We start from the raw sequence: 25903 nt of genomic DNA on the forward strand, positions 1-25903 counted from the left end.
ATTATTCACTAATCTCTCCTCTCTGTCCTACCTTGAGATTGCTCTTTTGTTTTAGTCTGGGACTGCAGGGAGTGTGGTACTTATTTACACTTGTTCTTATTTTGCTTTCAGTGGAGTCTAATCAGAAAAGCTCATTCCAGGAAATCCCCAAGCTTAATGAGGAACTTCTCAGCAAGCAAAAACAACTCGAGAAGATTGAGTCCGGGGAGCTGGGCTTGAGCAGAGTCTGGATCAACATCACAGAAATGAATAAGCAGGTAGCGGGAGTGTGCCTTTATTCCCATGTAGGCTGTAGAGATGAGTTTACATTGGTCAGTGAGCATTTGGTATGAATTTATAAGTTTGGGTTTTGTCTTTTTAAATTGGAGTTTGACTGCTGTGATCACAACATGTTAAAATAGTAGGATTTGGGGGTTTGTTTGTTTAAAAAACCCAACAACAGCAAATATTATTTGCCAGAATTGTAAGAGCATTCACCAGGTATTTAAAATGTTAACCCTTTCTGCACACCCACAGCAGGAGAGCTTTATAGAGGGAGTTGTAAACAGTTGAGCCAGCTTTTCCCTGCAGAGTAGTACAGGTGTCGAGTAAGAAGGGGGAGGGGAAGCCTGTTGTCAGTGGACGGTTCATTTAAGAGGGTTTACCAACTTAGAGGGTCAGCGCTGGGGCAGTGGTATAGGTGGCAAGTCAGATCTAGAAATGCCACACCGCCAACAGTCAGCTGGACTAGCTCAGCAGCAGGCGGTAGCATCAGGTAAATGCTGTGTCCAGACAAACAAGTCTAAGCACGCTTGTCCAGCCCCAAAGTTGTGCAGAGCTCAGCAGGCGTTGCTTCCAGAAGAAGGAACCTACCAGAGAAATTGTGTTTAGTCTAAGGATTTTGACCGACAGTCTTACACATGTAAAGAATTCTACTGGGATCCATAGCCCCGTTCTAATCTTTGGGTTTTGGGTTGTTTTTGGTTCTTGTTCTTGTTGCTGATTTAGTTTGGCTTTTTGTTTTCAGTTTAGTTGGTCTTTGAAAAGAAGACTCAAGAACCAAATGAATAATACACATACAGAATACTTAAAAGTTAGGTATATCATTTGTGTTGGGATTAAAAGAACATTCTGTTTAGGGTGGAGTCCACGGATTCCTAGAAGGAGCACTGTTAGAAGAAAGGGCTTGTGAATATATATAAAGCTACACCTTTCACCTCCGTTTTGGGAGTGAGATAGTTCAGTGTCAAGGCTGAAATGCAGTGGTCTAAGGAAGTGGCTTCTGCCTGGAACCCTCAGTAAAAATGTCTACATTTCCCAGTAAACATGCATGACGGTATGCTATGGTTTGACTATATCCCACAGGTCACATGTCAAGTGTATGTGGAAGTGTAGCCTTTCATGGGTAATTAGCATTTTCCCCAACATGGTACTAGAAAAGAAAGAGAAACCCATGCTGGCACACGTGTTTGCTTTTATCACGTGTGTGATGCCCTCCACTGTATTATGATGAAGCAAAACAGTCTTCATTAGATGCAGTCACATGTTAAGTGAGCTAAACAAGCCTGTTTGTAAGTCGCCCACTCTGTGGTATTTAGCTGTGGCTACAGGAAGGAGACTTAGACACCATAAGTAGGTAAAATGAAATGTTCTGAGAGCAGCGGCTCACCCAGAAAATGTTCAGTGCCTTTTGACATTCCTACTCATTCCTATGTGGGGGTTTTGTTTTATTTTGGCTTTTGGCTTTGAGACAGAGTTTGATTATTTAGTCCATGCTGGCTGCATGTGCTGAGATGATATGAGCCGCCATACCTGGCTCTAACTTATTTTATCACAGAGGAAGTAAGTGATGGATGATAGCAACTAGGGTTTACTAGTTACCCTCTGTTAGGTTCTCAGTAATTGAAGAAAAGCAGATAGTCATTCCTTTCGTGCACAAAGAGTAGAACCAACTGTGGCCCTACATTCATTCGCACAGCAAATGAGCAGCATGGACAGAGGTGACATCAGGTGTGAGTGGCACAGCTCTCAGAGGATGGACGCTTCTCCTGCGCAGTCCGTGGGCTCCAGTTGGCAGAACAGTCAGCCATTCTCAGACAAGGATAAGATTGCTCTGCATGGAAAGACAAACATCAGCTGCCTGCTTCCCACCTCCTCGTTGCACATTGGCATTCTAGGCCTGCTCCAGGGGAAACCCGCGCCTTGTGTGCTGGAGGAAACCCTAGGACTTCGTGTATGAACCTGGAGAAGGTTCCTGAAGCTCTTTGCAGACTGGTAGCGCCGTGCGTTAGCAGACGCTAGATTGATGTTTAAGGCTAACCTAATACAGAGGTGTTCTCTGCTAGCATAAACCCAGAGCGATGAGTGGTGATGAGGTGGAGCTGCCCTTTGTTTCCAAAGGGAGTTTGGCAGGCTGGGTGGTTTCCTAAAGCTAATGCTGCACATCTCTATTCAAGTAAGCAGCATTTGTCCTGAGCCAAAACAGCGATAAAGGTGAAAATAGTATTTAATTAGGTTTCTATATCTCATGGTAATTGTCCATTCAGGTGCTTCTAGTAGCGTTTTTAGGAGATTGAAATACACCTAAACAAGAAGAAAGTGTATGCTGTCACTTAACAAGAATTAGTCCTACTACCCAGCCAGCTGAAGGTAATGCAGGAAAGTGGCTACTGCCTGGAACCACAGTAAAAATGTCACCATTGCCCAGGAAACATGCACGACAGTATGCTGGAATTTGAATGTGTCCCCCACTTCACGTGTCAAGTGTATGTGGAAATGCAGCTTTTCATGGGTAGTTAGCATTTATCCCAACATGGTACTAGAAAAGAAAGAGAAACTCACGCTGGCACACTTTAAGCTAGGCCTGAAACTTGATTTACACTCTGTTTTATTCATGAAACCTCTGGTACCTGCTGGCTCCCTCTTGCCAGCTAGAGGAGGACTCCCTCTCTGGAGGCAGATGTTTACAGAGCGGCTTGTTGGAGCTAAACCCTTTGATTCTGCCTTAGTCCATTCCGACTTAGCTAACGGAACCCCTTAGACTGGGTAACTTATGAACAGTAGGAGTTTATTACTCACGGCCCTGGAGGTCCAGGAGTCCAGGCTCAGGTCCTGGCACATTGGGTCTGTGGTGAGGGCTCACTGTCTGCTTCATGTGTGGTGCCTTCTTTACATCTTCATTAGCAGAAGGAGCGAAGTGGCTTCTGAGCTGTTCATGAAAGTAGAGCCCTCTCCTGTCCTGCCTGAAGGGCCCCTCCTCTTACTGCCACAACATTGGAGAATTTGAACATGAATCTTTTAAGGGAGCACCACTATTCAGACTAAAATAGATTTAGAACCAAAAAGATGCAGTTCCTTACCCCAGTGATCTTACGGATGAACAGAATACAGGACAGTGAGCAGCTTGACGTGAAGTAGGTCCACATGGCTCGGATTCTGAGGGCATGATTAAATGAACACCAATCCAGACTGCGGTCAGCTTTCCCAGAAGTGTCAGGCTAAGGCCTGAAGGGAAAATGGACCAGGTGGGCCCTGGAGAAAGAGAGGAGGTTACTCTCAGTAGGACAGTACAGTTGATCCTAATTTTATCTACTCAGAATCTCTAAGGATGAGGCTTTTTCGGTCATTCGCTGACATTTGCAGAGCAGCAATAACTTGGGGTCACCCAGCAGACCCCGAAGGCTGGAGCTCCTGGTTTCTTGTTATCTTCTCACACTGTAAACAAGTGGGGTTTATGGTACATTTTGTGTCGTTTTTCACATTTTTGTGCTCTTCGTTGGCAATTTCACTGTCAGGTGGCCTACCTTCAGGCATCACTTTAGTGCTGCTGGCTGTGAGGTCAGGGTTAATTCATCAGCAGCGTCGCTAAGTGAGATGTTTAAACAGGAACACATGTGAAACAAGGTTATATATCATATTGATAAGTCAACTGAAAATGTGACCAAAGGGCTTACAGGAACCTCGCCCCCACCGCCCCCACCGCCCCCACCCCGGGAACAGTGGCTTAGCGTTCACTAATTCAACATTTGCTGTAGCTTTTCAGACACTAAACCTACCTAATAACAAGAATGGACGACCTTTGTAAAAGAATACGTAAGTGTAAAGACTATGTGTTGAGGAAGTTTTAGTTCTTCCTTATAGCCCTAGCTGGGCACAGAAGGAAGCCAGAGATAAAGTAAATCAACAAGCGTAGTTATCAGGGACCTCAGGTGCCCCTCTGTCGTTCCTTGTGCTCTCTTTAAGCACTTGTATGATGGCCATTTGCAAAAGCTTCTAATTGTATCCAGAGATTGTAGTCAGCCTCGAGCTGGTGGTGAAAATCCGGGTAGCGGTGATAACTGCCGCACATTAAATGTTTCCTTTGCGCAGGCCACTCTGTTAGCTGTACTGCATGTATGATCCCCTTTCTCTGTGTCTTTAGTCACATGAAGTAGGAAGTGGTATCCCCAGTGTTCAGGTCAGAAAATTGAGCCTTGTCTGGCGGTGCTAGTCCTAGCACTTGGGAGGCAGAGGCAGGCCTCTGTGAGTTCAAGGCCAGCCTGGTCTACAGAGCGAGTTCCAGGACAGCCAGGGTTTCACAGAGAAACCCTGTCTTGAAAAACAAAACAGGAAGGAAAAAAAAAAAAGGGAAATTGAGACTCAGAGGTTACCCAAGGTCACAGCGTGTGCAGTAATGTTGCCTGTTTTCCTTCCCTCTTTAGAGGATTAAGTAGGGCCGGGTGCACCTTTAATTCCAGCACTGTGACGATAGATGCGGAGTCTCTGGAGTGTACGGCCAGCCTAGTCTAGTAGCGAGTTCCAGGACAGCCAAGTCCACGTAGAGAGTCCCCACTCCTAATCGTTCATCATTTGTGATTATCTGTTTTCGTAATTTTTTTCTTGCTATTTAATAACATTGAGTTCAACTCTAAAGAAAAAAGTGGCATTTTTGCTTTTGAAGTATAAGATTTATAGTAAGTAAATAGCCAGCAATGGTTATTTTTACTTTTGCTGAAAAAAATCATATAATATGCATAAAAATCATAACTCGTCCTTTGGCTCTACTGAAGAGGGGAGGTCTGGAAGGCAGACTCCAGCTCTGTGCTGTAGGGGTGTGCGTCACTGAGCCGGTGACCAGTCTGCGATCCAGGTCTTGTAAGTGAGAAAGACACTGATTGTGTGCTCAGTAACTGCAGTGTCAGCTCTGCAGAGCATAGTCTTAGGGATGCAGCTCACACTCTGCCGTCTAGACTCACAGTGCCGTGACACAGAGAGAAGGCCTAGCCGGGTCCTCCTGCGTTGGCTTTTAGTGCTTCTCTATCTTTACGTGAAATGGCAGCTCCAGCAGCCACATTGGCCTTCTCATAATGTTCCTAAGATACTCCTGACGAGCTCTGCCGCGGCCTTAGGTATTGGAGCACCTGATAGGATAGTTTCTACCCAGATCCCCAGAGCACAGCACGTTATTATTCCTTGAGGATCCAGCAGTTTCAGTGGAAGGAGTTTGTCCACTGGTGTCTGAATGATAAGCACGTAAGAGGACATGTAGACTAACTGGAAAACCTGCCTGGGAGAGGCAGCCCCTCCCTTCACATTCGCACATAGTTGTCCACGGTAGTAAGTACTGCAGCCCGCACCTCTGTGCGTTGTCAAGCTATAATAGCTTTCAATATGTTACCAGCCTATAGGTTACACTAAGTGTGTACGTAAGTAAATGGAGACACTCAGGATGTGGTGTGCTGCAGTGTCCTGTGTGTGTCCTTTGTTCACCAAATATACCTACATAGCTAGTGATAGGCATTTGGATAATTCTAGTTTTTTGCTGGTACAAATAAGAAAGACCTGTTGTGCATATTCCTTTGTGCCTTTGAACACGTAATCTTCAAGATAGGTTTCTAAAAATGAGGTTGCTAAACAAAGGATATAAACATTTGAGGGCTATTCTTTCAAAACAGTCCTTTTCCAGTTCACGTCCCCATGAACACTGCGTGAGAATGCCTGCTTCCTCGTGTTCTCTGAAGCCTCAGTATCATCCACAGCTTCTTAAAGGGATGGCAAAAACACACAAAAAAAACCTCCCTGATATGATTGCTACCATAAGAGGTTTATAGCTTTCTAAAAGTATTTTTTCAGGGTGGGCTGAGGCGTCTCACCTTTTTGTTTTCAAATGGATAGAGTTAGAGCATTGGTGAGTGGTGTGCGTATTTGAGAACACTGAGAGAATGTGGCATGTGTAAGTACTCATTACATTTTACTTTTTTTTTTAAGATTAATTTATTTATTATGTATACAACGATCTGCCTGCATGTACACCTGCAGTCCAGAAGAGGGCATGAGATTACATTATAGATGGTTGTGAGCCACCATGTGGGTGCTGCGAGTTGAACTCAGGACCTCTGGGAGAGCAGTCAGTGTTCTTAACCTCTGAGCCACCTCTCCAGCCTGTCATTTTACTTCTAAGGATCTGCCGCTGGAGTCTGGAAGGTGGCTCAGCGGTTAAGAGCACTGACTGCTTTTCCAGAGGTTCTGAGTTCAATTCCCAGCAACCACATGGTGCTCACAACCATCTGTGATCTGATGCCCTCTTCAGGCCTATAGGTATATATGTAGGCAGAACACTGTATACATAATAATAAATAAATAAATCTTTTTAAAAAGATTTTTACTCATTAATGTGCTAAGAACTATAGTCATGTGTGTCCTTTAATTCTTGTAACCTATGTTAATCATCTGTTGCTGGGATACATTTAATCTGCAAACTTAGTAGCTTAATACAACAATCCTTCATTATCTCATACTGTCTATATGCCAGGAATTGTGAAGCAGCTTAACAGAATGTTCTGGCTAAATCCCTAGGGTTGCCACTAAGGTGCACAGAGGAAATGCCAAGTGCCAGAGTTCTGCTGTGTCTCCTGTCCTCTGGGGTCTGCCACAGCTTGGCAAATGCCCGGAAAGTCGGGTGTTTGTGAGGCCACTCGTTACAGCTGTGATAGGCCTTTATTCTCATCCTAAAATTCCGAATAAGAGAACAGTCTGGTACCAAGGTTCTTTGAAGAGTGTTTTGAGTCACACTGCGTTTATTAGAATGTGAACTTGGAGCCTGAAATTGCATGTTAGGCAGGTTCCCCCAGTCCCCATTCAAGATAGGAGTCCACCTACTCAGGACCCTACCCTTAAGTAGCAGAAAGGAGGCACATTTTATTTTTATTCATTTCTGTTTTAATACATTCATTGCCTCCTTCAGTGAGTCAGTGGGTATTTATTGAGCTCCTTCAGGGTACAAAGTAATGCTTTGGTTGAGCTATTGAGTCTGAAATATTAATCACATTATTAAACCAAAACCAAGTCCCCGAGTAGCTGAAAGCACTGTTCACGTTGTCAGGACACCGTTCCCGTGGACTATATTTTGTGATGATGGGCTTTTACTCTATAATATACGTCCCCACTTGGACAGGAACAAAGTTCAGTTAAATAACTGAGGTGTTCTATTTTACCAAAGTGAAGTTCTGAAGTGGCCCTTGATCATCAGTCTTCTCCTGCTCAGCTAACTGTTGAAGGATGGTGTGGCGGCACCGCACCTTCTGAGTAATTCAGGAGTTTTGCACCTTGCCACAGCTAGGACTAAGGTAAAGAATGACACTTGGCTCTGCCACTTTGGCACCGGCTCAACTGGCCAGGGAAGGAGGGGGTTGTTGCTGCTTCCTGAGCCTCAGCTCTCCCACGGTCCACAGGTCCTCCACTCCTGTGAGCTGGTGCTGGGAGCCGTAGCGTTTGTGCAGGGAGCATACAGAACCTACAGAGCCTGCTTTCATTGTTGGTAATCTTTTTCAGATTTCTCTGTTGAGTTCTGCAGTAAACCACCTGAAAGGCAATGTCAAGTCTGCTGCAGACTTACTTAGCCTGCCAAGCACTGTCGAAGGACTTCAGAAGGTAAGTGCTGTGTTTGGGCACGGTGGTCACTCTGATGCTAGAGTTCTGCCACCTTGAGGAAACTGGCACTTTGAAAACCTGGCATTTGAAATCAGCTGCTCCAAAAGAGCAGTGTAGTATGCCAGTGTGCTTTTTGGAGTTTAAAACAGCTTTAATAGCTGGGCCTTTAATTTTCATGAGGTGACTTTATGGTTGTACGGTGCCATTTGTCTGCCTGGGTTCTAGCATTGCTCTGCTGGGACCACTGTATTTACTTTTCAGTTTGTCGTTATCCTGTCTTCATGAGCCCAGACCAGTTCTGGGTGAGAGTTGCTCTAAGCCTCTACTTTTCCATGACTCGAAAGGAATTGAGTTGTTTGATTTCTTTTGCTGTTTAAAAATTATCAAAGATGAAATGCTGAAATTAAAAATTAGGGAGCAGGAGTATGACAAAGTGTACTTTTAAGCCGGGTGTGGTGGCTCATGCCTTTAATCCCAGCACTCAGGAGGCAGAGGCAGGCGGGTCACTGTGAGTTCAAGACCAGCCTGGTCTACAAAGTGAGTCCAGGACAGCCGAGATAACACAGAGAAACCCAGTCTCGAAAAACCAAAAAATAAAAAAGGTACTTTTAAGCACTTTAGGATATAAGTGGAAAAAACTTACTTTGGAAACAACTTGGTATTCTTTTCTAAAGATGTCTGTATAAATTCTAAACAATTGTTTGTGTATACACCCTAGACCTCAGGGTCTATGCAAACAGTGGTTCATAATCTGTTTATTTGCCCCCTAGTGTGTAGACTTAATAGCAGACAAATACAAGCCTGAAGGACGGGGATGCCTAGAGCTAGGTGGGGAGAGTGAGGAGAGGTTGGAGGGAAACAAGGTTTCTGATTGAAGCAGGGAGCGTTGTCCTCATAACAAGAAATCAAAGTAAGGTTTTAGGAATAAACCCTTGGTACAGTGAATTTTAAATCCAGGATTTGTGGTTTTTAAAAGTTAGCCTGTGATGTTTGGTTCAATTATATGCTGGTCTCTGTCCATAAATATCAAAATTGGTACACAAAGTGAGAAATTGCTAAACCACAAACAAAAATAAAACTGAATGTTTTACAACCACAGCATTGTGTGCCTAGTCCCTGTAATTTGCTGCTTGTCCAGGATAGCCATCTGCTCCCAACGTTTAAATTAAAAATGTTGAGGCAACATTAATGAGGCAGATTCTTGCCATGATTCCCAAGGATCGAGCAGGAAAAGTCAGGCCTCTGTGGCCTTACAGAAGCAATCTTGGCAGCCTTGCATTAGAAAAGGAAGCTGGCCTGTTCTTTCCTCCCGTTAATTCAATGAACACTGTGGAGCTTCCTCCAGTGTGTACCAGGCACTTTGCCGCTGGTAGAAATGCTAGTTGCAGAGTGTCATCCTAGGATTTACACAAGCTGTCAGCTGCTTTCCTAAAAAACAACCCCTAAACAAGGGCTCCCTATATTCTGTGCCCTGATGGGCTCAGCCAGGCAGCCCGTGAGGAAGGAGTCTTTGAACGTCTGTGACTTTTTGCAACAACAGTGCTTACATAGCCTAGGAGCTTAAAGACTACCCCAAATGTTATCACTTTGCAATCCTACTGGGCACGGCTTTTATTGCAAACGATGGTGGACCTTTGAAGTGATAAGCCAGCTGGCTTTCATTTATGTCATGTAATATTTTTAATATTGAAAATGTTATCATTGCCTGTTCTCTTGAGGTCTTGTGTCAGTGTAATTTTTAAAAGTTGCCTTGGAAGCTGGGCATGCGGCCCTGTTGGTAGAGTGCTTCCCTGGCATGCACAAAGCCCTAGGTTTGCTCACCAGTGCCACATAAAACCAGCCGTGGTGATGCAGGCCTATAATCCCAGCACACGGACGGTAGAGGCAGAAAGAGCCTAAATTCAAAGTCATCCTTGGCTATATGGCAAGCCTGGGCTACACAAGTCCACCTCAAAACAATAAAATAACTTTGGTTAAAAATATTAATGTCACACTGTAAATTGACAGTATGTCTTAATAAAGGGATAAAACCCACCAAATAATAACATTCTTTAGGATTTTTTTTTTTTTTAAATAACTACTGGAAGCTGAAGATGGGTCATTGGTTAAGAGCACATACTGCTCTTGCCAAGGACTGGAGTTTGGTTCCTGCAACTCTAGACCCAGGAGATACAGTGTCTCTGGCCTCCGCAGGCACATGCACCCACACACTCATGAATATGCATAATTTCTTAAGTTTTAAAAGATGACTTCTGAGTCATGTGCCCTCTTCTGTATACTTGGGATCTTTAGGACTAGTAAAAGCAAAATTAGTAGTTGCCCTTACCTAACTACTTGTTGCTGACAGAATTCTACTGTAAACTGGATTTCCTAGAGCCAAAGCTCAGACCCACTCAATTTTGCTCAGAAGTCATCACTTAATACTCCTGACTGTTGGTAGTCAACAGCATTGGCTCTGGCCATGTGCTTGCCTGTAGGGTGGGCATATTATCCATGTGCCCCGGTTTTATTGACTTTTTTTGTTTGTTTTAGTATTTGACTGGGGTTTTTTTTTTGCATATTTTTAAACTCTATTTTTATTTTGATTTCTTTTTTTTTTTTGGTTTTGCGAGACAGGGTCTCTCTGTGTAGCTTTGGCTGTCCTAGACTCACTTTGTAGACCAGGCTGGCCTCGAACTCACAGCGATCCGCCTGCCTCTGCCTCCCGAGTGCCGGGATTAAAGGCGTGCGCCACCACGCCCGGCTTATTTTGATTTCTTATATCTCTCCCTTCTCCATCCCAGTCCCTTCCAACACACTCAGCACCAGGTAGGAGAGAAAGAAGGTTAGTGGGAAAAGGGGGTATAGTTTTCTTTGGCTACTTCCTGCTGTTTAGGGTTGTCAGGTTCCTTGGGGCAAGTCCAATCCTCATTTCAGGATATCTTTAACCTCTTCACATCAAACTACATCAACAGCCAGGAGCAGCAGGAGGAAGCAGCAGCATTCTTCCTCCTTCTCTAAGCATTCCTCTGACCCCACTTCAAAATTAACTGCAGCTGGCAAAGACCATGCCCTTCTCAGGGCCACACTGGGCAAATAGTCTGCTGCTGTGGACAATCCCATATCCCACACCTGGGATTAAAAACAAAAACATGTTTACATAACACCCCTGAGAAACCAAAACTTCCATAACAACTGTTGTAAATAATTTTTTAGGAATATATTTTTTACTTAAAAAAGTTTGTTGTTTTCCTTAATTGGGAAAATAACTTGTATAAATAAAATAAATAAAATGTATAATAACTTGTATAAATTAAATAAATAAATTAAATGTATATGTATGTGTGTGTATATGTATATATAAGAAACTATTTCTATAGAATATGAATGTTTGTGTTTTTGTTGTTTCAGTATAAGTTACATGGAATTCATAATTTGAATATGGTTAAAATAATTAAAATATTGCTCTATATTCAGCTAGTGCTTTCATGTAAATTAAAATCACAACATGCCACTATACTGCCATTAGAATGGGCAGTATTTTAAAATTAGCAGCGCCTCTATTCGTGACTGAATGGAGTAGTAGGAACTCTCTTAAACACTGCTAATCGGATTGTAAAATGGCACAACCATTTTAGAAGATTGTTTGTAAGGGTTTTTAATAAGGTAAACATAGATCTGCCATGTGATCAGCTATGCATCTATATATTGTGATAATGAGGAAGTATGAAGGGAGATGAGGGCACAAATCCACATGAATACCTCTACATGGATGTTTATAGCAGCTTTATTTATAATAGTCCAATACTGACGATAACCTAAATGTGTACTAACCAGTGACTGAACAAGTTGATAAAGCCACACCAATGGCATGTAACATGCTGATCAGCTTAGACATACATGCATCTCAACTGCACTTAGAAAAGAAGACATACTGAAAAAGCCTTTTGAAAGTATATACTCATTGCTCCCTTTTATGTAAAGCTCTAGAAAACATAAACTGGTATATAGTGACAGAAAATGAGTAAATGGTTGCCTTGGGACAGGAAAGTGGAAATTACAGGGAGATATGAAGAAATTGGGGTGGAAGGATAGTGTTTATGCTTCTATTATGGGAATAGTTTCCCAGGCTTATTGTGCATTTTGAATATGGGCATGTATTACATGTCAGGTATGCTTAATAACGCTCTTTAAAAGACTGACATTTCTACATTGTTTCTGTGCAGAGCGTAGCTTCCATTGGCAATACTTTAAACAGTGTCCATCTTGTTGTGGAGGAGATACAGAAAACTGTGGATGAACACAAGAAAACCTTGGAATTACTACAGAGCAGTATGGTAAGATCTGAAAACACTACAGAAAGGCAGCATGCACCTGCTCGCCATTTTCTGTCAGTCATGACACTAATTTCCTCCTGAGGTGAGCAGACCCTACTCTGTGCCTTCTTTAAAAACAAGACCTCTAACGAGCAGCGTGGACTCATCGGTCTGCGGTCTGTAAGTCAGACGGTTAAGGTAGATGGATTGAAAGCTAGGTCTTTTGCAAACATGGAATTAGAGATGCTCACAACACATTTTCCACAGATGGAACAAGTAGGAAAAGGAGAGGGAGGTGGAAAATGGTCTCACTGATCATTGCAAAGCAAACCACTCCAGCAAGGTACAGTTTCTCACTCTTCTGGGTATCAGGGATTTGAGCAGGGTTGTACACCCTGATACTCAGGATGCTGCGAGACCAGGGGACGAGGTGACCTAGAGAAAGAAAGGCCATCTTAGATGTTCCAGCTCCCGCCAGGGTGGGTGGAACACAGCTGTATGTATGACCTGAGTAGACCACATGGAATCCATGCTGCTGCAGCCCCCAAGATGAGGTCAGGGAACCCCCAAAATAGTGAGAACTAAAACATTTTTGTTGTTGTTGTTTCAACCCCAAAATTTGAGGATGATTTGTTGTGGAGCAACAGATAGCTGACGTGGAGGCGGAGCCTTGCCGTTTTCAGCCATCTCACTGTCCCACTGCAGCTACACTAAAGCTCTCCACAGTCACCCAGGCAGTAACCACTTTGTAAGAGCTCCCTGACGGACTTGTGAAGGTAAAGAAGCGGGCTCACAGTCTTCCTGCCCTGATGGAGAAACAAGTTGATCTCAGACTTGGCAGTTTGTACCAAGAAACCTTAGCTGCATCAGAGAGTTCCAGAAAGGAGGGTTTTCATTTCTTCAGAACCAATACTCACTGTTATTCAGTGAGTCGCTGTTTGCTACTTAGTGGGGCTAACGCAAAAGGAAAATTTCAGTTAGGTGTCCAGACACCTCACTTCTAATTCCACGTGCCACTGAGGACTTCCGTGGCCCATGATAACAACTCACCTTTCCTTTGTCATGCTCTCAAGGAGTGAGCCATTTCCTAAAATACTACCTCAATATTTTCTGTTTCCTAGACCCATGAGTGTTACATCCTTGTCATTTTAATTTTAGCTTCAATTTGTATGAAAGCAAGTCTGATAAGTATCTAGGCATTCAAATTTTAAGAACTGTTTTGTCAACTATACTGTTGTAACTGAATGGACATCTTTTAACCTTCCACGACTGCCGGTAGTAATCTTCCTACTAGCATGCTGTACTAAACTATGGCTGTGGCCTACAAAGGAAGCAGCTTTGCAGCTTTCCCCAATAAAGCATGAAAATGTATCTAAGCGTGTTATATGTAGTTCTCTGCAGAGAGACACCACAGCAGTGGAGAGGAAAGGGAAGAGCAGAGTCACCCTTCCATGTGGATATCAGCATATCTGTAAGGGAAAGCCAACTGTGTATTCACCAGCTGTGCCCCTGATCATGTAGTTTCCCTGCAGTACAGGGACTGAAGGAGGAGAGAGATGTCGCTAAGGAATTCATTCCATTAAGAAACTGAAAAGCATACTAGGACAGGAGAAGCTCAGATTCCTGGGGTAATCTGGGCACTGCTGTCCAGCCTCTGATTCACGCTGGGTGCCCTCAGAAGTCCATGATACCCTTGACACCTTTCAGGTGGGTCATACTATAAGTTTTGGGGCTTACTGTAGATTAATCCATGGCTACATCCTAGGGAGGCAAGAGTGTTCCAGGATCATTCACATAATTAAGTAACCTAGTAGTTTGTAAAAGTAACTTTTATCTGCCTGATGAAATTGTCATCTCTACGGCTTACTTTACTGCCTCTGTACAACCTAATCTAGGCCTAGAATGTTTTCAGCCTCTGAGACTTACAGGTGAATAAGCTCACCCTTTCTTGTTCTTTCTGAGCTCTTGCTGGCTGGTTCAACTCAGCTGTCTGGGTCAAACTACTCTCCAAGCTGACTGTTTCAATCTGGCTTTTCTCAGTTTCTCACTGAATTGTTCTGCTTGGCCTCAAACCAACTCTAGTAATCTGTTCTAATCTTCTGGCTCCTTCACATTCTCTGGCTCATTCTGTCTTCACCTGTGTCTAGCCTGTTCTCTCTTCAACATCTCTGTAAAATTCTCCTGGTAAAAAGTACCTCTGAATTCCACAAACTGAACTGTCATGAACTCAGCTCCACTGCACTGCCTCTTAACTCACTGTCTCAACCAAACTGCCTGAACATCACCAACAAGAACACAGAGATCTGCATGCCTCTTTCTCCTGGCATTAAAGGTGTATTTGTATTCCAACCAGATCACACAGACCTAGAAGGTCTTTGGATGTGATCTCTGAGCAGCCATGTTCTGAATTAACATTCCTCTACAGTAGTTAATTGTTGCCTATATACTAACTTCCATTTGTGTTAACATTTCTTTCTTTCTCTTTTTCTTTTCGTATGTGTGTGTATGTTAACATTTCTTAAAGGAGACCAATGGGAGCAACCAGATCATACCATCACCTTCAGCTACATCAGAACTTGACAATAAAACCCACAGTGAAAGTTCAAAACAGGTACTTTTTGCTTGGGACTCTGCTGGGCTCTGGAGGTGGTGAGCTATGGCGGGAATGTGGGCTTAGCACAGAAAGCGCCAGTATGCACCTCAGCAGGTGCCTCATCATCACCCTCCTGCCTGAGCGCTGAGCAGAAAAAGATACGTATTGGCACTTGGGAATCCTTTCTCTTCTGTGATACTCTGCTTTCTCCTTTGTATGTCAACCAGTGGGGTAAATTCCTTTTAATGTCTTGAAAGACACAATTATCAGATTATCCTGAAACTCTATGACGAACAGCAATCTGGACAAGGGAAAGATGGATGCAAAATCCAAAGTGATGGCTATTTTGAACCACAGAAAACATAGCCTTGAAACTTTGTGTTTTCTAAAGTCTAAAGACAAAAAGCAGGAGAGGAGGAGGAGGAGAGCGATACTAGGATCAGAATCTCATTAAAGAGAATAAAGGAAATCTTCTCTTAAGAAGAATTTCTGTCCTGAGTTTAATGCCCTTTAAAACCAAGAGTCATCATTCCTTTTTAAGTAGCAATCAGTACTACAAGATGTCAATAAAAATAATTGAATCTTGTACTAAATAATGCACTACTTGCTGTGCTTTTGTTTCATGAGCCAATTCAGTAATTGGTATTGTTCCTAAGGTAGTTTTGTTCTGACCAATTAGGTTAATGGGACTTAAGTTAATAACCTAGTAGGCTCTCCTGCCAGCAAGCGAGGTAAATATTGGGAAATTAATTCCCAAACTCATCGCTTTAAGGGACAGGAGTGAGAGCTTGCAGAGGGGTCTGAGGGACGGGAGTGAGAGCTTGCAGAGGGGTCTAAGGGACGGGAGTGAGAGCTTGCAGAGGGGTCTAAGGGACGGGAGTGAGAGCTTGCAGAGGGGTCTAAGGGACGGGAGTGAGAGCTTGCAGAGGGGTCTAAGGGACGGGAGTGAGAGCTTGCAGAGGGGTCTAAGGGACAGGAGTGAGAGCTTGCAGAGGGGTCTAAGGGACGGGAGTGAGAGCTTGCAGAGGGGTCTAAGGGACAGGAGTGAGAGCTTGCAGAGGGGTCTAAGGGACAGGAGTGAGAGCTTGCAGAGGGGTCTAAGGGACAGGAGTGAGAGCTTGCAGAGGGGTCTAAGGGACAGGAGTGAGAGCTTGCAGAGGGGTCTGAGGGACGGGAGTGAGAACTTGCAGAGGGGTCTAAGGGACGGGAGTGAGAGCTTGCAGAGGGGTCTGAGGGACGGGAGTGAGAACTTGCAGAGGGGTCTGAGGGACAGGAGTGAGAGCTTGCAGAGGGGTCTGAGGGACGGGAGTGAGAGCTTGCAGAGGGGTCTGAGGGACGGGAGTGAGAGCTTGCAGAGGGGTCTGAGGGACGGGAGTGAGAACTTGCAGAGGGGTCTAAGGGACGGGAGTGAGAGCTTGCAGAGGGGTCTAAGGGACGGGAGTGAGAGCTTGCAGAGGGGTCTGAGGGACGGGAGTGAGAGCTTGCAGAGGGGTCTGAGGGACAGGAGTGAGAGCTTGCAGAGGGGTCTGAGGGACGGGAGTGAGAGCTTGCAGAGGGGTCTGAGGGACGGGAGTGAGAGCTTGCAGAGGGGTCTGAGGGACGGGAGTGAGAACTTGCAGAGGGGTCTAAGGGACGGGAGTGAGAGCTTGCAGAGGGGTCTAAGGGACGGGAGTGAGAGCTTGCAGAGGGGTCTGAGGGACGGGAGTGAGAACTTGCAGAGGGGTCTGAGGGACAGGAGTGAGAGCTTGCAGAGGGGTCTGAGGGACGGGAGTGAGAGCTTGCAGAGGGGTCTAAGGGACAGGAGTGAGAGCTTGCAGAGGGGTCTGAGGGACGGGAGTGAGAGCTTGCAGAGGGGTCTGAGGGACGGGAGTGAGAGCTTGCAGAGGGGTCTGAGGGACGGGAGTGAGAGCTTGCAGAGGGGTCTGAGGGACAGGAGTGAGAGCTTGCAGAGGGGTCTAAGGGACGGGAGTGAGAGCTTGCAGAGGGGTCTGAGGGACAGGAGTGAGAACTTGCAGAGGGGTCTAAGGGACGGGAGTGAGAGCTTGCAGAGGGGTCTAAGGGACGGGAGTGAGAGCTTGCAGAGGGGTCTAAGGGACGGGAGTGAGAGCTTGCAGAGGGGTCTGAGGGACGGGAGTGAGAGCTTGCAGAGGGGCCTCTTTTTCCCCTTGTTGTCCAGCTGAAGCCAGACAATCCAAGAGAAGGTGCATTGGGAACTGTAGTGGGAATTTGGGAAATTTGGTTTCTTTAAAAAGCACAGAAATATTTTAAGAATGTGCTTTCATTTTAATCCCAGGTGGGGCTATGGGGCTATTTTCCAGCAGCTGACTACAATTTGCCTCGTGCTCTAGCAGAGGTATGATTTTTGCCAGCTGCAGATAGTTTCTACAAGTGTGTGACATTTGGAATTCTGGGAATTTTTTTAAGAGGGTATGTAAATGCTAGAGCCCTGACAGATGGGTTGTTGCTTGGTTGTTGGTTGCTGTTGATTGTAGTTTATGAAGTAGTTATGCACAAAGAAGTAACAAGGAGAAGAAATTAGATATCTTGACCATGAAGATCAAACTTGCCCCAGGGATCCCAACAGCCCAAATCAGCAGGAAGTAGTCTTGATGATAACGTCACCCCTTTCCGCTCTGTCCATCTTTTCCTCTCATATCTAGCATTATGGGGTTGAAAGGGTGGAGAAGAGTGGAAGGAAGAAGAAGCCATAAAGGAGTAAGAAAACAAGCTACAGGGAACAGTTTAGAGTAGGAAAAACAGAGTAGATCTAGATAACTGGTGGTCACAGCCAGGAAAAGTGCCTTTCCTTAGTAAGCTGACACAGTAATGGTTGCTGCGTTGCTCCTGTCCTCTTGTCTAGTTGCGTGTTTAGGTGGATCCTAAGGCTTGGTTTATTTCCAATCTAGGATATCCTGTACCTTCACAATTCCTTAGAGGAGGTCAACAGTACTGTAGTGGGATACCAGAGACAGAACGACCTTAAGCTCGAGGGGATGAGTGAGACACTCGGTAACCTGACACAGAGGCTCAGCCTGATTGAAAGCGATGTGGTTGCACTGAGCAAGGCAGAGAAGAGAACAAACCTGGCCTCCAGCATGGTAAGCCTTTTCAGATCCACTGTGACACACTCTGTGTTGGTGCGTGTTGTCTGTGCGCAGGTGATCTTGCCCTCTGCCTGTGACAGTAGCCTGACATCCTTAAGAGGCTACAAGGTTGTTTTGCACTTACATCTGCTTTAGTCCATATAACAGCTGTCCGAAGTGAACAGTACGGGATTTATAGCTGGGTTTCAAAGGGATGGTATCAAGGGTCAGTTTAAATACATCAACTTGTTGGCAGAAATGACAAGTCTCTTGCAGTGGCCCATCAGGCAGGGAAACTTGGACATGCATTGCCAAAGGAGGTCATTGTCACCTCTTCTCTTCTCTCTTAAGGTGTTACAAGTGGTAAGAGCAACAAATACAAAAATCTTGTGCCATTTTTTTTAACCCTGCTTCTGTCTGCATATTAGAGGAAACCGTTTGCATATAATGTTAGGAAAACCACTTAAACAAGCGAAGTTGCCTCTATAAACAAACCCAACCAATCAAGTCACACAGAAAAAAAATGAAAAGATAAAAGGGAATTAGTCGGAAAGGAGGAGATTAGCAGGAGTGTAAGGAACACAGAAGGGTTAATGGGGGGCAGGGCTTGAGGTGATTATGATAAATTATGTCCGTGGATGAAAATACAATCAAACCCATCATTATGTACAATTAATATATACTAATAAAAACATTTTCTTTTTTTGTTTGTTTTGGTTTTTTGTTTGTTTGTTTGTTTTTTGTTTTTTGTTTTTTGAGACAAGGTCTCTCTGTGTTAGCCTTGGCTGTCCTGGAGTCACTTTGTAGACCAGGCTGGCCTCGAACTCACAGCGATCCGCCTGCCTCTGCCTCCCGAGTGCTGGGATTACAGGTGTGCACCACCACATCCAGCTATAATAAAAACATTTTTAAAAGATGAAGTCAAAGCAGTTCAACCTACAAGGTCAACGAGTTATTTTACATCTAGGAGAACTGAGTGGCGCACTAAATCACTGAAGCTTACAGGCTCTGAGGGCCGCTGGTTTTCATGATCTCATGAATAGAGTGTTTGTTTGTAGTCGTCACGTTTCATCTGTGCATTATGCTGGGATGCATGAGGATCATTTTATTAACAGTGATAAGTCTCACTTTTAAGGGTTTCATAGAGGTACATTTTTTTTTTATGGAAACCAAATACAAGAAACTATACTGTAAACTCATGTAACTGCCAAAGCTGGAAGCTACCCCACATGTAAAATCAAGCCCTGGCACAGGGAAGAAATGCTTGAGCTGGCTCTGCCGCAGTGAGCCTTGGCAAGCTGCCTGAAAATGGCTTTGAAGGGTAGGGTGGAAAGACCTGTCCCCTGCTGCCTAACCATCCTACTTTACAAGAGTGTGTAATTTACTACAAAGCTGTGAAGATTAAAGGAGCCCTAGTTTTTAAAGCCCTTTTGAACTCAGCTAAGCTAAGTAGGGCCTGAGAACTTTGGACAATTTGATGAATAGTGTGCCTTGAAGGTTTTTCAAGGCTTATTGTGAAAACTTACCACCCCATACCCCTTGCTGTCTCTGCCCTCTCTTTTTATTTTTATCCAGCAAAGAAAATCAGTAGTAGTGTCCATCTGCCCTGCTCTTTCTTCCAGCAGCAACAGACCATGCCTGGATCTGGGTAGACGTTATCCCAGAGTTTTAAAGTCTTGTGTGTGTGTGTGTGTGTGTGTGTGTGTGTGTGTGTGTGTGTGTGAGATAATTTTTTTCTCCTTTATTAATTTATTCTTGTTACATCTCAGTGGTTATCCCATCCCTTGTATCCTCCCATTCTTCCCTCCCTCCCATTTTCCCCTTATTCCCCTCCCCTATGACTGTCCCTGAGGGGGACCTCCTCCCCCTGTATGTGCTCATAGGGCATCAAGTCTCTTCTTGGTAACCTGCTGTCCTTCCTCTGAGTGCCACCAGGTCTCCCCCTCCAGGGGACATGGTCAAAGGTGAGGCACCAGAGTATGTGAGAAAGTAATATCCCACTCTCCACTCTACTGTGGAGAGTGTTCTGTCCATTGGCTAGATCTGGGTAGGGGTTTAAGGTTTACCGCCTGTATTGTCCTTGGCTGGTGCCTTAGTTTGAGCAGGACCTCTGGGCCCAAATCTGCCTATCATAAGTCTTAAATAAAGCATTTAGAAGCCTCTATTTCCACTTGTCTCCTTATGCCCTTCCCATTCTCTTCTGTTCTCCCACTCCTTTGCCGTGTGTGCTTAACATAGTCCACATCCTTTAAATGCATTTGAGCAGTTTGTTTAAGAAGTTCTGTCAGGGTTGAGAGGTGGCTCAGTTGGTAAAGTGACTGCCACACGAGCATGAGGACCCAAGCTCAGACCCCAGCACCGCGTAAAAGCCAGGCACAGTGGTGTGGATCCGAACCATTAGTTCAGGGATGGAGCAGACACAGGCTGATTCCAGACCTTACTGGCCAGCCAGCCTAACCAAAATGGCAAGCTCCAGGCTCACAGAGAGACCTGTCTCAAAAAGAAGGTGAAGAGTGATTGATGCTTGTCGCCATCTGCATGCGCGCGCGCGCGCGCGCGCACACACACACACACACACACATACAGATACATAAGTATACCACACAAATACACAAAATGGATTTGGTGTCATTTAAGTTTTAATGTCTCTCCTTAACCTCTTCTTCTGTATTCTTTGCCCTCAAAGATGGCTGATAGGGCTGCCACTCTGAAAAGAGAGTCTTTGGTGAGCAACAGAACTGATACTGTAAAGGCCCAAAGTGTAAAAGTAACTAACAGGAAGCTTCTGTAAAGTAAAGGCAAACACATCAGCATCTCCATGCTACAACACTTTGATCTCTTGTGATAAACTCCAAGACAGAGCAATTAGTAAGTTCAGGTATTAGTGAATGAATGAATGTCGCATCAGGCACCTACCTTGTGCTGGGATGACCACAGTAAATGACACAGATACGTGACCCATACTGTGGCACAGCTCACAAAACTGGACAGTCACAAGTCTGATAAGTGCTACAGTGCAAAAGCACAGGGGACAATGAGGTGTTTAGAGGGATCGTGTTGGCTTTCCTGAGGAAATGACTCTTAAGACAGTTATTGTCCTAGTTTGCTTTTGTTGCCATGATAAACACCATGGGCAGGAGCAACATGGGGAGGAAAGTTTATTACGTCGTGCAGGTTACGGTCTATTATCTAGGGAAGCCCAGGCCAGAGCTTGAAGCAGAAACTATGGAAGAATGCCACACTGGCTTGTTTTCTTTGGCGTGTTCAGCTCATTTTAACACACCTCAGGCCTGCCTGCCTAGCTGTGTCACCACCCTCAGTGCACTGGGCTCTCCGACATCAATTATCAGTTGCGAGGATGCCCCATGTACAGTCCACAGGCAGGTCTGAGGGAGGCGGGCATTCCTCAGCTGAGCTTCCCTCTTCCCGGGTGACTCTGGTCTGTGTCAAGCTGACAAACGTGAATTAGTGCAGTTGTCTAAACTAATGATAGTGCGGCAGAAGCATAGAGAATCTGAAAATGGCATCCAGCTTAAAAATCATTTCATGTTTAAATTGTATTCTCAACACTTCCATAGTCCTTTAAGTCCTGCTGAGATAAAGGGAAAGCCAGGAAGATTGTGCCGGTGGCTACAGTGTCATCTGAGATGCACACAGTGTTTGAGTTCAGACGATAGGAAGTTCATAAGCGATGAACTTAGCTGAAACCAGAAGATTTTTACGTAAAGATTTCTACCTTTACTTTTTCATCCTTAACAAATTTGTATTGTCTGGATAAAGTCATGTATAAATGTTGAACACAAAAAATAAGAGATGGTTACTATTAGAAAGAAATAGTAATTTCAGTAGTAATTCACAGCATACCAGTCAGATCAGTACCTCAGGGCCACCTAACTCTTGGTTTTGCTTTGTTTTATAACTCTCCTGCCAGCTGATCAGTCTCTTCGGTTACCGCATCAAAAGCATCCCAAGCAGATTCAGTTTCTCCTGGCAGTAAGCACTTAGCATCTAGTATTGTTCAGATGTCCATATTGGATCTCCCTAAATAAGCCAAGTAGCCACCATACAGTAGCTGGTAGGGCAGAAATAAAAATAGAAAGGGGACGTGTGAATTCACCAAGTGAGAAATGAGATTTGGGGGCTGGAGAGATGGCTCAGTGGTTAAGAGCACTGCCTGCTCTTCCAAAGGACCCAGGTTCAATTCCCAGCACCCACATGGCAGTTCACAGCTGTCTGTAACTCCAAAATCTGACACCCTCACACCAATGCACATAAATTAAAATTTAAAAAAAAGAAATGAGATGCACAGGTACTCTTAAACATAGGACCAGGCCTTTTCATACAGTAAACACATGCTAACCACAGGAAAACCAGGCTTCTCTCTTTACAACTAAATCTGTTTTTTATGTACCATCCTAGATTGAGCTGGAAAGAAGGCAGTGTGGGAAAGCGAAGGTGTTAGACAACGGTAACTGTTTGAATTAGAAATATTGCCACTTGTACTTTGTGTCTCTGACAGTTCTGCTGCCAGTTGAGTCATAGTGGTTTGATTGGTTTCTGCTGGATTTTGTTTTTAAGGTGACATGGTCACAAGGTGATATGAGCTGTCCAAGGCAGTTTTTTAGTCAGTGTAAAATAGCTCCAGAAAATAGTATCCCTCATCATTTAGGAGGCAGATGCTACACGGGCCCCTGAGTAAGGGCACGCTTTCTTTACTGCTGACACATGCATACCTTTCTCTATCAATGGACCGTTGGCAGTGAAACAGATCATGGAGAATGTAATGTTCCCTTAATGGTCTAGCCTTAAATCCAGCTATATGCTCACCAGCACTGGGCCCCAAAGACAGCCCTGGTATTTTTTTACCCCGTCATGGACTTGAGAGGGGACCGGGTAGGGGTCAAACCCTACATGCGAAATGTGTTCTGGGGATACAGCAGAGGCTCCAGTGAGCTATTACCCCTACCTTAAACCGTATCCGATCTTCATTTTGGGCAGAAAGAAGATAATTCAAATTCTCAGGTATCCAAGCTGCGAGAGAAACTGCAGCTCATCAGTGCTCTCACAAACAAACCTGAAAGCAACAGGCCTCCTGAGACCGCAGAGGAAGGTAAGCAGCTAACTGGCTTCTGAATATTTCACGCAGGCTTGGGCAGCCTGCCTCCCACACAGGGAGTAGGGACGGTGTCCGCAAGCACTGATGGAACCGAGTGAGTGATGCCTGAGCGCACCGAGATGAGGCTGATGCACCTCGCTTTCATTTAGCAAAAGCCCATTTTGTACTTGATTTGTACTCTATTCTATTAAGGGGAGAACGGGTAATGTTTAGCTGGAAATAGACTTCTCCATGCTGCCTGCATCCAATTATAGGCAAAAATGCTACTGTCATAGCTTATATTAAACGAGTCCTAAATGTTATGTTTCTGTTATTGTCAGTGTATAAGATTTACTTAAAAATAAATATTAGTCCTCCTGAAAGTCATTAACATGTAAATGATGGAATTATTCACTTTGTAGGCCACTTGGCTGTAGGTAAGGACACACTTAATCAATATTATCAGATGCATTAATTAACATCTACTGATTTAGGACCTGTGAGGATATAACAAGATACTAGACAGTATTGGCTTTGACCTTCCCAGCTCAAGCATTCCTCAGCTTTGGAGATGAAGAATAGCTTCCCCCAGATTCTCTCCTGTGAGAACTAGAACAGTGCTGAAGGTGCTCCTACAATACAGCATTGTCACGGCAGCGTGGCTGGTGGCCCAGGCCCCCACACAGACTTAACATCCTATTTCCCAAGTCAAAAGGCTTAGCCAACTCAAACCTTAGCATTTACGCATAGATGATGGTAACTGCCCTACAGCTTGAGTATTCCTTATCCAAAATGGGTGGGACCTAAAGTGTTGTCAGTTTGGGGTTCTTTCCATTTTTGTTTTGTTTTGTTTTGTTTTGTTTTGTTTTGTTTCGTGTTTTAATACTTGCAGGTTATTTTAAGTTGGTATTCAAGTCTGAATACAAAATTCACTCATGTCCAATACATGCATTGTCCATATACGTATGGCCTGATGTTCATTTTATTCCATATTTTTAGGTCACCTTTACTTGACTGTGACCCACACATTTGTGGAATTTTCCACCTGAGTCTGTATTCTGAGTGCATTAAATTTGATGGCATTTCAGATTTTCAGACTAGAGTTCCTTGACCTGTGCCCTGTTTCTGTTTCAGACCTTAATGTAATACTGATTCCCCGTCGCTTGTCCACAAACATCCCTTAGTCTGTACCTTTAGCTCCTAGTTACTGTGCTACTTTAACTCACTACTTCTCCTAAAGCGAATATATATGTTATCATCCTAAAAGGTGACCTTTGCCACTAATTTAATTTGGTGTTAGAATTGATTGTAATAAAGTTATATGTGTTTGCTACAGAGCAAGTACAGAACTTCACATCAGATCCGTCAGCATTGCCAAAATTTTCACAGCTTCTTGGAGGCCAAATTAAGACCCAACTAAAACCTGTCTCCCTACCGGGGATTTCTAGCATCAAAGGTAACGTTAATGGTGGAAATGTTCAACGTTGTAACTTTTTAATGTTTTTCTAGTTTAAAAGTAAAAGCATATCTAATGAACTGGAGAGGTGGCTCGGGTGGTAAAGACTTGAGTTCAGTTCCCAGAACCCATGTAAAAAAAAGCCAGGTTTGGGCTGGAGAGATGGCTCAGTGGTTAAGAGCACCGCTTGCTCTTCCAAAGGTCCTGAGTTCAATTCTCAGCAACCACATGGTGGCTCACAACCATCTATAATGTAACGTGATGCCCTCTTCTGGCCTGCAAGCAGACAACACTGTATACTTAATAAATAAATCTTTTAAAAAATAAAAAAAGTCAGCCATGCTGAAGTTGAAAAAAAAAATCCAGGTTTGGTGGCATACACGTTTATAATTCCAGCCCTGGGAGTATGGAAACAGGTGGATTCCTGGGGCTCAGTGTTGAGTTCATGCTGGTGAGAAACACTTTCTCAAAAACGAAAAGGTGAGCAGGGGCCAGAAAGATGGCTGTGTGCACAATGGCACTTACAGCCTGACTGTGTGAAGTTATCCTCTGACCTTCACATGGGGCATGTACCCACACACACATCATAGACTTGTATAATAATAATAACTTTAAAAGGTGAGCAACACCTGAGACGTAACACCTGAAGTGGTCCTCTGGTCTTCCACATACCTACAAACACACAGGAACACATACACACATACACACATGTACAAACACACTTTAGATCTAAAATCGTTGGGCCAGATACAGAAAGCTACCTAAGTCTGAACAGCAGATAATTGATGGAGACAGAACTCAAGCTGAGGCTGGCTCCAGTGCTTCCGTGCTGTCTCTCAGTGTCCTTTAAGACCCTCAGTCGTTCACTAAGTGCTCACTAGAGCCCATGTCAAAGAATGGAATACACTATGTAAGATACAGCATATGCTAGTCCCAGCAGAGGCACAAAGTTTAATAAAGAAATTGAGGCCAGCCTGTGCTATATATAATGAGATCGTGTCTCCCAAAAAAGAAAAAAAAAAGTCCCTTTTTTCCCCCCACAAAGCTGTGTTGTCTAATGCAGAGGACAGAAAAAGCAAACATAATTCTGTTAGATTAGCAAACTGAGTCAAAGTTGACTGTTTCCAGGGCCCTCTGGGATCCTGACAATGACCAGAGTAAATATCCGTAGAAAGGCTGTATGCCATAGAATGGTGCCTGCCTTGTTCCCAGCGGCATCTTCTGCTCGTCATTGTGCTGCTGAGGCTTCCTCGTCTTCTCTCGCTGTCTGGAAAGCCACCCAGTGCTGACCACATGTCCTCCACTGGCTCTTCACTTTGGTTTAGTTGCCAGAGTACATTCTCTCTCGGGTCTGGAGTAGGCACTTCCTGTACATTATGGCATACTTTGTTTGCTCCTAGTTAGCATGTGCTCCTCTGTTGGAATTCCCTGGGAAGAAACAGCATTAGCTTCCACGAGTAAAGTCTGTCCGGTTCACTCCCTAACCTGCAGCAC

At 44.3% G+C, this 25903-nt stretch overlaps 1 protein-coding gene across 1 annotated transcript in view; it reads left to right on the forward strand.

The window, feature by feature from the left end:
* Positions 1 to 25903, forward strand: part of EFCAB14 (EF-hand calcium binding domain 14) — a 41565-nt gene that overhangs the window by 8021 nt on the left and 7641 nt on the right. The window contains exons 3-9 of the mRNA XM_084786612.1: positions 112 to 257; positions 7789 to 7887; positions 12093 to 12203; positions 14707 to 14793; positions 17682 to 17873; positions 22857 to 22968; positions 24290 to 24409. Of these exons, the coding sequence (XP_084642738.1) occupies positions 112 to 257; positions 7789 to 7887; positions 12093 to 12203; positions 14707 to 14793; positions 17682 to 17873; positions 22857 to 22968; positions 24290 to 24409 (867 nt within the window). The remainder of the gene's footprint in view (positions 1 to 111; positions 258 to 7788; positions 7888 to 12092; positions 12204 to 14706; positions 14794 to 17681; positions 17874 to 22856; positions 22969 to 24289; positions 24410 to 25903) is intronic.

The sequence above is a fragment of the Acomys minous genome (assembly GCF_964271855.1).
Source record: "Acomys minous genome assembly, chromosome: 6".
Taxonomy (NCBI): domain Eukaryota; kingdom Metazoa; phylum Chordata; class Mammalia; order Rodentia; family Muridae; genus Acomys; species Acomys minous.